The 14,455-nt window shown below is 40.0% G+C and overlaps 3 protein-coding genes and 1 long non-coding RNA gene across 4 annotated transcripts; 1 reads left to right on the top strand and 3 right to left on the bottom strand.

Moving 5' to 3' along the window:
- Positions 1-580: 580 nt before the first annotated feature.
- LOC138313975 (uncharacterized) lies at positions 581-2,784 on the bottom strand. Its single transcript, XM_069254195.1, has 2 exons — positions 2,724-2,784; positions 581-2,622 (listed from the first exon to the last, which is right to left on the bottom strand). The coding sequence occupies exons 1-2, from the start codon at positions 2,782-2,784 to the stop codon at positions 581-583; spliced, it is 2,103 nt and encodes a 700-aa protein (XP_069110296.1).
- Positions 2,781-6,532, bottom strand: LOC138313979 (uncharacterized). Its single transcript, XM_069254197.1, has one exon. It carries the CDS (start codon positions 6,492-6,494, stop codon positions 2,781-2,783), a length of 3,714 nt encoding a protein of 1,237 aa, XP_069110298.1. The 5' UTR covers positions 6,495-6,532.
- Positions 6,533-7,018: 486 nt separating this feature from the next.
- On the bottom strand, positions 7,019-7,481 carry LOC138313976 (uncharacterized). The gene is made up of 2 exons (XR_011207308.1): positions 7,304-7,481; positions 7,019-7,064 (listed from the first exon to the last, which is right to left on the bottom strand). It is a non-coding gene; the product is annotated as an uncharacterized lncRNA (long non-coding RNA).
- A 92-nt stretch (positions 7,482-7,573) lies between these two features.
- Positions 7,574-10,407, top strand: LOC138313977 (hydroxysteroid 11-beta-dehydrogenase 1-like protein A). The gene is made up of 2 exons (XM_069254196.1): positions 7,574-7,708; positions 9,547-10,407. The coding sequence occupies exons 1-2, from the start codon at positions 7,660-7,662 to the stop codon at positions 9,780-9,782; spliced, it is 285 nt and encodes a 94-aa protein (XP_069110297.1). The 5' UTR covers positions 7,574-7,659; the 3' UTR covers positions 9,783-10,407.
- Positions 10,408-14,455: the final 4,048 nt, after the last annotated feature.

Genomic DNA, 14,455 nt, shown 5'->3' with positions numbered 1-14,455 from the left:
GTGAAGAACTGAAACAAACAGAAAGAAGAATTACTCTTTCTGATAGACAGAACACATAACAAACAACACTATGCTATAATGCAATAAATGTTACTCGAAACGATATGACCTTAATTTGACATGATTTACTTTAATATGTCGACTGTATATTTCCTATTCATAGTAAATATGAGTGATCGATAACATAACATACAATAGGAATGAAATTACATTTAGTCTAAACGATTATAAACTCTGTAAACTCACATTTTTGGACCACCCAAACTAATGGTGCGAGGCCCTCCAATGGCGTATCTTGCGAAAAGAGCGAAACAAAAGGGGGATAACTCTAATGTAACTATAAAGTTTTAAAGCGGCGATGTACCGAATCTATGACACATAATATAATACGAAATAATTGTATAATGTAACTATTTGTTACAGAACACTCCCCGTCTGGTATTGAATATGGGAAATACCACTATAATTAAACATACAACTAATAAGCCTTTCAAGTATACTTCAGTTCGTAGTGGTCACTTTAACCTACAGGGCAATCAACTAGTTCATTAATACACTTGAAATGTCCATGAAATTAGTCTCAGAATTTCCCATGATTGGCACAAATTACTGATTCTCTTTTTCTAAGAGTACGATAAGTTCCGTGATGGGTCTGACATAGTTTTTTGATTTTTTGTTCATCATTGCGATATAACTGAACTGTGACGGTGCGCACATGACCGTCATCACCTGGGAAAGTCTCCTTCACGATTCCCATGGGCCAGTTGTTCCTATGGGAGTCCTTTTCTATAACTAGCACAATATCTCCAGGTTGCATATCACGTCTGCGAACAGTCCATTTGCGACGTTGTTGGAGAGACTGAAGGAACTCGAGACGCCAACGCTTCCAGAAAACGTTGGCTAACGCTTGAACTCGACGCCAATGAGCTCTGTACATGTCTTTACTGTTAGTGTCGGTGATGTATTCTCCTGTTTCAGCTGGTTTCTGTGTAAGTAACATGCTGGGACTCAGAACTGTTGGATTATCCGGGTCAGTAGAGACAGGAAGTAAAGGTCGCGCGTTTACCATTGCAGTGACTTCCGCCATGAATGTAGTAATCACATCATGAGTTAGGTCCTTTGTCGTAGTATGGAAAAGCATAGAGTCTAAGATCCGTCGAACAACACCTATCATCCGCTCCCACACTCCGCCCATATGGGAGGAATGTGGAGGGTTAAAGATCCATACTGTTCCACTTCTAAACAAAAACTCCTTCAATGGACCATCCTCTACATTTACAGCGTCGATTCTCATCAAGTCGGTAGCGCCCACAAAATTGGTGCCTCGATCTGACCTGAATTCCGTCACTTTTCCTCTGATGGCGATGAACCTACGAGTCGCGTTGATGAATGCTGAGGTGCTAAGTTCTTCAACGACTTCAATGTGAATGGCTCTAGTCGTCAAGCATGTATATAGCACGGCCCATCGTTTACTGTTGGCAACACCACCTCTTGTCCGACGTGCGACAACATTCCACGGGCCGAAAACGTCGACGCCCACAGAGGAGAATGGCGGTCCTGGTACGACACGATCTTTAGGCAGATCTGACATTATCTGGTTCCCTTCCTTGCCTCGAAACTTCCTACACGTGACGCACTTATGAATGATAGACGATATTATGCGCTTGCCACCAACAATCCAAAAGCCAGCCGACCTGATAGATCCCTCGGTGAGATGGCGACCCTGATGTTTCATCTGTTCATGATAGTGTCTCACAATGAGAGTGGATATATGATGAGCGCTGGGAATGATGATCGGATATTTCTCGTTGGTGTCTATCTTTGCGTGTTTCAAACGTCCTCCCACGCGCAGGAGACCATGCTGGTCCAGAAACGGGTTCAAAGCAGATATGCGACTATCTCTAGGACATGGATTGCCAGATGACAAACATTCGATTTCCGTCGGAAAGGTGTCTCGCTGAACAAGTTGTAGAATGAAAGTTTGTGCACGCGAGAAGGACTCGAGGCAACTCGGAGTTGAAGGTAAATTCCCTCCACCAATTCGCCTTGCTAATTTAATCAAAGTTCCCATAGCCGTAACCAACTGATGCCAATTGGAAAACTTTTCACAGCGCTTAAGAATTGTCTCACCTGATACTTTTGCCTTGGTGAGGAGACAGGATACCTCTGGCCGAACTTCCTTATCGTCAGCCGATACCTCTGGAACAAGGTCGTCGGAGAACTCTGTTCCTTCGAGGAGAAACGTGGGACCGTGGAGCCACTTGCTTTCCAACAAGTCCTTTGCGTGAATAGGTCTAGTTCCTTGGTCAGCGGGGTTATGTTCTGTTGATACAAAGTTCCACTGTTCAGGAGTTGAGCTCTTGCGGATCCTCGTTACGCGATTACACACGTAGTTATAGAAACGGCGGGTCTGGTTATACACGTATCCTAAAACCACTTTACTATCTGTGTAGAAGCGAAAGATGCTTAACGGCAGATTGAGTTGCTCAGATATAGTTTCCGCGATTTCTATCGCAAGAACAGCAGCACACAGCTCAAGTCGTGGTATCGTCGTGGTATGAAGTGGCGCAACCTTGGTCTTACCCAAGATGAACCCTAGCTCTTGAGTTCCATCTTCACATGCTGTCAACAAGTAACCGACAGAGGCTATAGCTTTCTCTGAAGCGTCTGAGAAAACATGGACACTGATGTTCTCGCACTCTTTGAAGGATGATGAAGTATACTGACGTGGAATTCTGAGGTCCTGAAGATCATGTAATGAATCTCTCCATCGTTCCCACTCATTTATAGAACTTTGAAGGAAGAGTCTCATCCCAGTCGAACATACCCGTAGTCATAGAGCGCAGCAGTATTTTCCCTCCGATTGCAACAGGTGCGATAAAGCCTAGTGGATCAAACAAACTATTAGTCACTGAAAGAACACCGCGACGAGTGTACGGTTTGTCATCTGGAGATATGCGAAACAGAAATGAGTCCGATTCAAGATCCCAACTGAGTCCGAGACTGTGCTGGACAGGTAAGCTGTCTGTACCTATCTCCAGATCCTTTAAGTCTTTTGCGAGGTCTTCTTGGGGGAATGATTTTAACACTTGTGTGCTGTTTGAAGCCACTTTGTGAAGCCTTATGCCAGCTGTAGCGAGAGCTTGTTGCGTACGTTTCATGAGGTCAATAGCTTCTGGTGCAGATGGCAGCGACATAAGCCCGTCATCAACATAAAAGTCTTGCTCAACGAACTCCTTCATATCATAGCCAAAGTTGTCAGCGTTTTCACATGCAGTTCTCCGAAGGCCGTACGTAGCAACCGCAGGTGAGGGGGTATTGCCGAATACATGCACACACATGCGGTATTCAACCAAGTCCTTGGACATGTCATTATCTTGATACCATAAGAACCTCAAGAAATTTCGATGATCCTCACAGACAAAGAAGTTGTAAAACATTTGCTGGACGTCGGCTGTTACTGCGACCTGCTCTCTGCGGAAGCGCAACAAGATCCCTGGTAAATTGTTGGTCATGTCTGGACCGGACATCAAGACATTGTTGAGCGACAGCCCGTCATGTTTAGCCGATGAATCAAAGACTCCGCGGATTTGGTCTCTCTTTTTCGGATGATACACTCCGAAGATTGGCAAGTACCAACATTCTTGACCGTCATGAAGCGGTGGAGCTAGTTCGGCGTGTTTTTGCTCAAACAGTTTCTGCATGAAGGTTATGAAATGTGCTCTCTTGATGGGATCCTTACGCAGTGTATTGTCAAGTATATGAGCGCGCTTTACTGCTTGGGACTTGTTGTTTGGCAAACGCGGTCGATGTGGTTTAAATGGTAGTGGAGCTGTCCATCGCCCATGTAAGTCTTTTGTAAAGTCTCTATCCATAATTTTCAGGAACTCCTGGTCCTCACGAGAGAAACCCAGTTTTTCGTCATCTCTGGTTCTTTGGAAGATTGAGTGTTCACACTCGTCGTGCGCAGTGGTATCTGAAGGTGCACGTTCCTTCACTCGGAGATTGTAGGGACAAGGTTTGCAAAGCGATGGTCGGTCCTTGATGAGATAAGTCTTATTGACATTGACTGTGTCGGGACGATGCATAGTACCTAAACACGTTTCTCCAATTATTGTCCATCCTAGATGGAGTTGTTGCGCGTAAGGTGAACCGGAAGGACCAATACGTTGATCTTGTACGTGATGTACCTCAGGGATATCACGGCCTAGAAGCATGACAATTTCTACACTAGGGTCGAGATCAGGAATGTATTGTGCGAGGTCAGAAAGATGTGGGTAACTCAAAGCAACATCCGGAGTTGGAATTTCCTCTCGCTCGTTCGGAATATTGTCACATTCAAGTAAGCATGGTAGGTCCGCATTAAATGAACCATCAAGTGCTGAGACAGTAAAGTCACATGCTTTCCTCCCTGTAGCTGAAGCAAGTCCAGAGCATGTCGATAGCGAGTAGTTTACAGTTTCGTACTTTTTATCAAAAAGTTGGAAAAACGCAGGGCGTACAAGAGATCTATTACTTTGTTCATCTAACAACGCATACATCTTTACTGTATTCTGTGGCTCTTGTGTAGGGTGAACATTTACCATGAGGATTTTGGCACACGATTTACTTCGGCCACTGGCATTGTTAATACGCGTACAATTTGCCGTAACTTTCTCATTATGTGGTATGGTGACTGTTTTTACTGGTTCTTTGTCACGACTTTTCTCCCCGCCGTCGAAATGTAGAGCTCCCGGATGTTCAGTGCTTTGACATACATTGCATGTTATGTTCTTCGAACAGTTTTTGTACACATGATCAGTGCTGTCACAACATTTGAAACAGTACCTCTTTTCTTTAAGGTATTTTCTCCTAACTCCAATAGGTTTTGATCGAAATTGACGACAGGAGTTTAACGAATGGCCTGTGTGATGCAACGGACAAAGCGATGAACTGTCGATAGACTCCATGTTTCCTGTAGGTGAGATTTCAGTTTTGAAAGTAGAGACATGAGGTGCCGACTGGTTTCCACGTTTCTTTGCGGGGGCACGACTAACAGGATTTCTGTCCTGTTTCTGAGTACTGCTGTCTTTCGCAGTGTCGTTGTCATAGACAAATCCTGGATCATTCTTTATCTGACTCATCTCGCGCACGAATTCTGTGAAGCATGAAAAGGGTGGGAAAACAACATCAAATTGTTTACGATACCGAACAGCATGATTTGTCCATTTTTCCTGAATGTTGTGCGGCAACTTAGAGACTATAGGATTTATCCCAGCAGTGGTGTTAAAGTATGAGAGAAGTTCTCGGTATGTCGGGTTTTCCATGGCAGATTCAATTTCCGAAAGAATGTCAGCAAGTTCATATAATCGCTTGAACTCCTTGTTCGTGATCTTGGGAAAATTGTTTAGTTTTGTTTTGAGTGCGCTCTCGACCATTTGGGGGCTTCCGTACCTTTCATTAAGACGGTCCCATAGTCGTGAAAGACCTTTAACTGGGTTTGACGTACTTGCTGCACGGATGCTTGTCGCGTGTTTCACCGATTCAGGTCCTAACCAACGTATTAACAAGTCAAGTTCTTCAGGTGGCGAGACATTGAGTTCGTCCATGATGTTACAAAACCCAGTTCTCCAGGCAGCATAATTTTCGGGTGAATCGTCGAACTTGTGTAGTCGCGAGAATATTAGATCTTTTTTTAATAGAAATTGCGAAAGTTCAGACGCGACAGTGCTCTCCTTCATGACTGGTTGTCTCGATTCATTTTGCGACACATTTTCCATGTTCGGTTGTCTTTCTTCGTCGCGCGACACATTTCCAATGTTGGGTTGCCTCGCTTCGTAACGCGACATATTCTCAAAGTGCGGTTCTCTTGCTTCGTAATGTGACACATTTTCAATGTTCGGTTCCCTTGTGTCGTAACGCGATCCATTTTCAATGTTTGTGAGCGAATTAACATATTTCTCTGTACGCAACACAGTATCCACTACAGGAACATTGAGATGTGCAGGAATATGTATACTTTCACCTGCAGCACTGATTGTCTCAAGTGCATCAGCTTCCGCTTCCGCTGCGGCACAGTTTTTGCGTTCTTGTAAAACATACATATCCGCATTTAGTTCTTGTTTTTGACGTTCTAATTTTGCTAAGTGTAATTTCTCCTCCTGCTCAATAAATGCTTGATGTTTACGTAACTCAGCTTCCTTTTGTACATATGCGACGCGAACCTTAGCAGCGTCTGCCTTAGCTCTCCTTCTAGCGGCATCAGAGCTAGAGTTCGAATGTTGTGAGATGCGATCGGAGTGTCGTGAAGTGCGACCAGAATGATCGGAGTACCTCGATGACCGATTGGAACGAGTCTCATATTCTGCGGAACTAATTTTTACATCTATCTGTTTAAGGACGTTTTTTACTATGAAGTCTGATCTTTTGAAATTTGTTGCGTGATGAGCTACTTCACCTTGGCTTTCTGCAGAGTTGATTGTGTCCATGTAGGACGTAAATTCATCTGAAATCATGCAATATCCACCATATACTATTGACAGAGAAAGTCTTACTTTTTTAGATTTTCTACGTTATCATCACTAGCACACATAACATTGTCCAACTCAGACTGGCACTTTCCCCAAGCAGAGGACAATTTATCCTTGAATTTGGTTAATGTTTGTTCATATTGTTCTTTGGCCTTCTCAGTCAGGACCCGTGTCCTTCGGCTTTCAAGAATGTTTTCCTGAGTTACAGATGATTTGATCGACATATTTGTACGAATGTTCTAGTTAACTGTACACAAATTGAGGCTGTATATGTGTAATATATATGGAAAGTCTTATATGGAGTAGTTTTCAAGTAGTGGTACGTGTGACACTAATTTGTACGAAATTGCTTGTTCGAAAACAGTTCCATTGGTCACTGAGACTAGTACGAGTAGTTGTACAAGTGTCTATCGGGCTGCATTGAAACACGATTACAGAGTGTCCGAAATTTCTTCACTATCCTGATACGAGGGGGGCGAAATACTACACAAAAAACCCGAATCCATATCTCGGCGTATGAGGTTTATTTTAATTACGATGAAACAAAGTGAAGAACTGAAACAAACAGAAAGAAGAATTACTCTTTCTGATAGACAGAACACATAACAAACAACACTATGCTATAATGCAATAAATGTTACTCGAAACGATATGCACCTTAATTTGACATGATTTACTTTAATATGTCGACTGTATATTTCCTATTCATAGTAAATATGAGTGATCGATAACATAACATACAATAGGAATGAAATTACATTTAGTCTAAACGATTATAAACTCTGTAAACTCACATTTTTGGACCACCCAAACTAATGGTGCGAGGCCCTCCAATGGCGTATCTTGCGAAAAGAGCGAAACAAAAGGGGGATAACTCTAATGTAACTATAAAGTTTTAAAGCGGCGATGTACCGAATCTATGACACATAATATAATACGAAATAATTGTATAATGTAACTATTTGTTACAGAACAGATTGGTTTTGGTTCTCCAACGTATGGTTACAATAAATATCATACACTGGTTGCTGACGTGACGTTTAGTATTTTCCACTTTCCAGGCAAATTACCCCTGCCCTTCTCTGTTCCATACACCTCTACGAAGTGGGCACTGGGCGGATTCTTTACTGGACTCCGACAAGAGCTGACGATGAGGGGGAGCAACGTATCTATCACGATGTGTATCATAGGATTTATAGGTACGTTCTGGTCATCAATTGGCTTCAAAACCATTTGTATTGGTTCATAAAAAATACTTTGCCACCTCTGCAACGCTAATTTGGCATTTTAATAAGATATAGTTCATAATTGATCTTACTGTAAACGCACATATTTAGCACTAATGCATGTATTTTGTTAAAGGGACAATTCGCTCTAAGACTTCATTAAAACTTGCACATATTTCGGAAACAAATCAGTTCTAATGGAAATTAGATTAGTTAGTTTTACTGTGATATGTCAAAAAAGCCCACTGCAGTCAAATGTATGTGAAATGTTCAATCGCCATTACACATAGCCTTGTATGCCGAACCCTGACCCTTGCCTGTGTAGTAAAGCATTTTTTGTCTAGAACTACTCAAATCGCTCTTACAGTTGTGGTAACATTATTAGATGCATGTTCTTGTCTAAAAATAATTTCATCAACTCCTCAGCGGTTATGTATTGCATTTGTTTAACATGCGTGACTTTGACTCGGGTAAGGGAACAGCGTACATGTTGTACCTGCTTAATCGTGTTGATCAACGATTTGGAATTTCAATGGTATTAATCAAAATACTTAACAATGTTGTGGAATTTGTCGCTATTTCTTGTCATATGTTTCATAAGGACTGTAGAACAATACATTAATGTCATATTTTGCTTCGTGGTTATGTAACGAATTAGCCTCACTGAATTGTCCCTTTGATTCTATATAATGATTTATTATCTTTTCCTGGATTTTTTGGTCACATTCTTCATTGATATAAAGTACGTGTTCACAAATATAAATTTTTTATCGTTCTATTATTCCAGAATTATTTTATAGAAAATAGTTATTGCACGGTTTTTTTTTTGCTGAACATTAGCAATGTAACAAAACGCTCCTGTTCCCGGCGCTTTAAAAACAAACGCTCAATGATCATGGTGATGATGATGATATCTACCAGCTGATGGCTACAGTTTAAACTTTTAAAGTTTCAACATACACACGTTAGAGAAGTAGAAAAATAGAAACAGCATTCAATAAGTGTCTGGAGCCATTGAATAATGAAGAAGTTAGAAGTTTATTCCGACTAGGCTAGTTACAACACGGTATACGGATTATTTTACTGAATGAAATACTTAGCATAAGAGAATAGATTTTAATGTTGATATATCATTGGTGTCAACGTTACAGGTGTATTTCATCGGAAAAGGAACTTTACATTCGACTGTGTCCTGAACATGGAGCTACGGGTGTAATGTTGTACATTTATATTTATGCATTTTCATTGTACATATACATCTACCGGGTGCATTTAATAAAAGATTGATATTGTTTTCATTGTACGTATACAACTACCGGGTGCATATAATAAAAGATTGATGGTGTTTTCAAATCGACGTCATCAAAATACTATATTTGTATAATATCCAATATTAAATCACCGAATTTCGCTTGTGTATATACATGCTAATACATCATATTTTTTTTGTAGTTTTTGGCATTCGTATTTGACTGCGCTTAGTAAGCTTACAGTATATGGATTGCACAAGAGGTTTCTGCATTACAATTTGAGCAGTATTATTTATTTTCACCCTTCCCTAGATTTCCTGAAATTCGTCCTTGGAAGTATTACCTCGAGTGGTTTCAGATAATAATCAAAACCTCGTTTTGTGTTTAATGGATGGTTTATTCATTGGAGATTTAATTTCGCATGCTCACATTCTTTAAACGGACATACTAAGAAATAATCATTTCGCAATGTAGATATATTTCGCACACTGCCTGTCTGATAGAAATGGAAGTCTTTTCACTATCAGGATTGATTACCTACTGTCTCTAATTTTATTCCAGCTACGGATAATGCCGTGACAGCTTTAGGAGAAATTCAGAATGGATTGCCACTTCAACGCATCATAGATTCGGCCGCCAGCCCGTCCGATACCGCCCTCGACATCATCAGAGGAGCTGCAGCTCGCGAAAAGGAGATGTATACGCCCTTCCTGAAAATGTACATAACGACATGGCTCACTGAGGTGTGTCCAAGTCTAATGCACTACATCATGCGTGATGTATATAGTGATGTGTGAAAGTTCTCCAGTTCTCCATAGACTGTTAAAACATCACTAAAATCTGGTTTGGTAATTGTTAACTTCTGTCTCTGCGACATGTCTGATCCAAATTAACGGAAGATAATCTAATATTATAAATCTGCTCAGAAAACATTTTCTCCCATCATTCACTGATTTGTCACCGGTTTTAGCCATGGGAGATTTTTTCTATCAACCCCTAGGGTGTGATAAATTGCGCGCTAACCTTTTGAACCTGAAGACAGTTACGTGACGTCATGACTTCATGAGGTGTGACCGTGGCATGCATTGTCGATGATGTCATCAATATTGACGTGCAGACAACGGAACTACGTAATTTGATTATACTTATATTTGTAAGGTTATACTGGAACATGTGTGTATCACATCACTGTAAAACTGAAGTGCATTACGTAGTGGACTAGAGTTAACATCATAGTGTACTAGAGATAACACTGTAGTGCACTACGTTGTTCACTACATGCACACTACAAAATGCACTAGATACCAAGTTTATACTTAAGGGTCTAGTTGCCAGTCTTGTCATAAAGAGGCATGGCTGTTATACCTTTACCCCATAATTTCTATACATTTTAGATGCTTATTTATCGGATGTTGACTGTTTACGTTAACCCCTGTTCATCTGCCGAATTTTTGAATTTGCCAGAAATGACGTAATAATTGATGACGCCAAAAATTGATGACGCGACATTAAAATAGGCTCGTCGAGAGTGATCACGTCAAAGATATTGACGCGCGATTTGCCGATGGAAGTGACGTCGAACGTGTTTAATTTATGGGTTTTTCACCCGAATTTTTCGGATCCAAAAGAAAAATAGATATTTGCAAACACTAAATAAATAATCGTAAACTTATTTTATTCCATACATAACATTAAGCGGTCAGATATATGCAAATTCCAATACATTTATGAAATAAAATAAGTACTGATCCAATTCTGTTGCAACATCCTATATTGATCATATACACGCACATGGACCTGTACAACCACATAATCATTGTATCATCGTTGAATGTCTCACTCTGTTAGGCACTTAGATAGTCTCGATGCATACTGGGCTAATATACCGTGCCAAAAGTATTCGGCCACGTCATTTTTATATATTTCAATGCATGGCGACAAATTTTAAATCAATTTTTGTCATGGGTTCATTTCCCATTTTCGAGCGACAGTGGCAAAATTACAGACAGATTGCTTATAGTTATAATTAGAATAATTTTCGATTGGTATTTTCAGGACGTACCTGTATAAATGTTTTAATTTGTTTTAATCTATGGGTTAAATGCACGCTGATCCAAACCCGATTGATGACTTCCTTTGTCATCTCATCCTCGATACGGGGGCTCCGATCCATGCCCGAGCCATGTAACGGTACAATGTGGTTGGCTGTACGTGTGGCTTTGATGTTAGGCGTCGATCTCTCTGTAGTTTTCAAATGAAATGTTTGCACGCCTGTGATTGGTTCAGCTCTTTTCCGCTGAGCTGCCCCCAATTTTACTATGAAATAGTCCAGGGGTGTAGAGATCGTAAGTGATCGGAATCCCTGGAGTATCGAGGATGGTGTCATCTTAGTGACGCACTTTGTATATTAGTTATGAAGGATGATCTTGAATGGAAAAAAAATTATCACTCCTCTTTCCAACGGTAGTACCATTTTGACACTTATTGTATGTTTATTGTGTTCATGTTGTTGTTATTTGTTTAGCTATCGAATTACATGTGTAATAGTAAATAGTGTTTAAAAAATTTGAATTTAATTGAATTGTAATAATACCCACTCGAAAAATTTATTATTTAGCCGCTAAAGAACCACGGATCTGGAACGATTTTTTTAACAGTATACATATTATATATATTATCAGTACCTAAAATCGTGCCAGGTCCCTGTGTCTAAAACTTGGTGTGGTGGTTGACTGTTTTTGTCTCGGGGAGTTTTTCTCCCTTCTCGTGTATCAGATAGAATATGAACTTCACTGTTTTTTGTTTTAATCTAGAAACCTAATACCTCTACAAATGGTCTATGGACACTCGGGTGGGTCCAAGTTGATATAAACTTTAACTTATTCTCGGACCCCTGTGCTCCCCGGCCTCAGACCAAACACACGTGTTTTAACTTGTCTTGGACATCGGTTTCTCGGTAATATTCAGCAGTTTGATAAATCAACAAGAGAGGTCCACTAAAACATGCTGGATCAAGGTCTGTCCTATATTATTAATGTACATTAAGTACGGCTCTGATCATAATTCAGTAAATATATTCAGTGATCTTGTTTTCCTCTTTGTGCCCACTAAGGTTGGAACATTAACGCCGATTTATATTTTAATTTTGGATAAAATATGCTTGAAAAAGTCGGAACGATACATCTCCTAATATTAGCACGACGGTCGTGTAGACTTTAACTGTCAATATAGACAATGCACATCTACATGTACGCACATTCGCACGTGAAGTTGTCAATTCAGTTTAACTGCGATTAAAAACAATAATCTAGAAACTGAATGATAATAAGGTCACGCTTAAGCAAAGTAACAACCCTGCTGTAAGGATATATATGACTACCGGTGGGTATAACGATTAACGGACGACCGACGGCTGTCTATAACTTACGATTTGCAAATAGGCCATCTTCATGAGACTGCTATGCCTGACTGGTGCAATAAGTATAAACATTGTATATATTGATGGCTAACGACGGATGCAATTGTGAACGGCTCGGGTCACTAGTTATCTGTGCTGTTTTGAAGTTAACGGATAAAATTTACTTTAGATATAGGTAGTGGAAATATTTCATTATTTATATGTAATTATGTATATGCATTGACCATATACTGCAGTTATATATGTTTGTAGGGGATTAGTACCTACGCTCTGTAGGCTGATTAACGTGGATAACCGACGATGGGAGGGATAGCCTTGCTATATATGTACGATTCTACATATTGTATATGCAGTTTCACTCGCATCTCTTGGACTCACTCTTTGCAGTGTAGACTCTTTGACATTCTGATCCTCGACATAAATTTCTAGACACAGAAAGATTTCAGAAAAGTGTTCCTATATTCCGCGAAGGCGGCGTCTTTCTTACGAAGAATCTCGAGGATATATTCTTTATTCCTAGAAGTTTCTGTATTTTGGTGGGTTTTTTTCACCGTAAAATGCGTTGTTAAAGTATTTTCCATTTGTTGCCCAAATGATTTTGGGCGCAATTAATATGTTGATTATGGTTTTTGGTATATCATATTAATTACATAGGTTTTTATTCATGCTATGTCTCTTTGCAACAGTGGAATCTCTTGTCCATTTATAGTGCTATCTCACTGAAACATGCCAGCACATCCCCTCGGTCTTTATACTAGACAACAACGGGCATAACTCCCACCTCGATTCCCTTTTATGCTAAAGTGTTTACACCCCAAGTAACGAGCAGTGTACGGGAATGAAGTAGTTAGCGGGAAAGCCCGGTTCGTCCCAGGAAAACTAAATGGAACATCGCTGCAGATCTTACACTTGAAGCCTCTACTTGAAAGTGTGAACTGAATATGCATACCATATTTCATATGAAGACCGGTACCGTTGGGTAGTTTCACATTTATATATTTGCAAAATCTCTTTGGTCTGTAGTCAAATATCATATTCTGTGGACTGTCAATTAAAACTTGCGATTTCTTATTGCTATATACAATTGTAGTGTATATAAACGCCTCAAGCTTCATAAAACATGTACAAAAATGACATGGACATGCAGTATTGTAATATTTTTTATGAGTTCTAAAACGTGAGGTTAGATATTTATTTACCGAAATATATGACTGGTTGTTTCTATATATAGGAATGTATGCCGTTAACGCTATGGAGAATCCGTATAATACATGTTACTATAGAATTATGTGTGTTAAGGCCGCGAATTAGTTTGTTGCACTGTGACCAAATAAAGCTTTTTGTTGGCAAACAAAAGCATAAAAATTATTATCTAGCAGACGCATGTTTTCGGTACGACTCCCAGTCATCCTGTAAACATGTTCTCCTATGTCGTTTTTTTATGACGATATGACGAGGAAAATAAAATATAACACTATGTATACAGGACAAATGAGCAGCATAGTGTATTGATAAGAATAGTAGTGATATAACATTAATATAAAATTGTGCTCTCTCTATTCTGTGTAAATGCACATGAAACTGAATGAAAAACCAGTAATAGGCCTAAAAATCGCGTGGAAATGTCTGGATTAAGATGACGTCTATCCTTTGTAAATGACGTCATGCTATGTCATATTTGACGTCATAAAATGACGTCGGTTGAAATTTCGGAAGATATTTATTTACGGTCATTTACGTTAATTCAGTTATATATACGCAAATATCAAATTAAAGCAAAATGGGGTCTGGTATTTTTGAGATCGGCCCCCAATCGGCCCTCTGGAACACTCGGGAAGACCGAAGATCGGCCCTCTGGCACTCTGTGAAACCCGAAGATCGGCCCAAATCGGCCCTACGGCACTATAAGGTTAAAAAATTGTCCTGTCGCTGAGATCTCTGGGGTCAAAAGAACTCTGCTGCACAGGCGGAAAGAAGTGAATGTTTCCAGAAAATGAGTCGTTCCTAACCGATGATATTTCTCTATATGGTTTTGCTAATAAATATCAAAGA

The sequence above is a fragment of the Argopecten irradians genome, unplaced genomic scaffold, assembly GCF_041381155.1.
Source record: "Argopecten irradians isolate NY unplaced genomic scaffold, Ai_NY scaffold_1133, whole genome shotgun sequence".
Lineage (NCBI taxonomy): Eukaryota > Metazoa > Mollusca > Bivalvia > Pectinida > Pectinidae > Argopecten > Argopecten irradians.
This window is presented reverse-complemented; position numbering and strand designations above follow the sequence as displayed.

What these genes read in the sequence shown, in the direction of transcription:
- LOC138313979 (XM_069254197.1), bottom strand. Translation starts at nt 6,494, where the DNA reads ATGATTTCAGATGAATTTACGTCCTACATGGACACAATCAACTCTGCA.
- LOC138313977 (XM_069254196.1), top strand. Translation starts at nt 7,660, where the DNA reads ATGAGGGGGAGCAACGTATCTATCACGATGTGTATCATAGGATTTATA. An exon ending in GTGTATCATAGGATTTATAG is followed by an intron (nt 7,709 to 9,546) that starts GTACGTTCTGGT and finishes ATTTTATTCCAG; the next exon opens with CTACGGATAATGCCGTGACA.
- LOC138313975 (XM_069254195.1), bottom strand. Translation starts at nt 2,784, where the DNA reads ATGAGTGGGAACGATGGAGAGATTCATTACATGATCTTCAGGACCTCA. An exon ending in GACCTCAGAATTCCACGTCA is followed by an intron (nt 2,623 to 2,723) that starts GTATACTTCATC and finishes ACTTGTTGACAG; the next exon opens with CATGTGAAGATGGAACTCAA.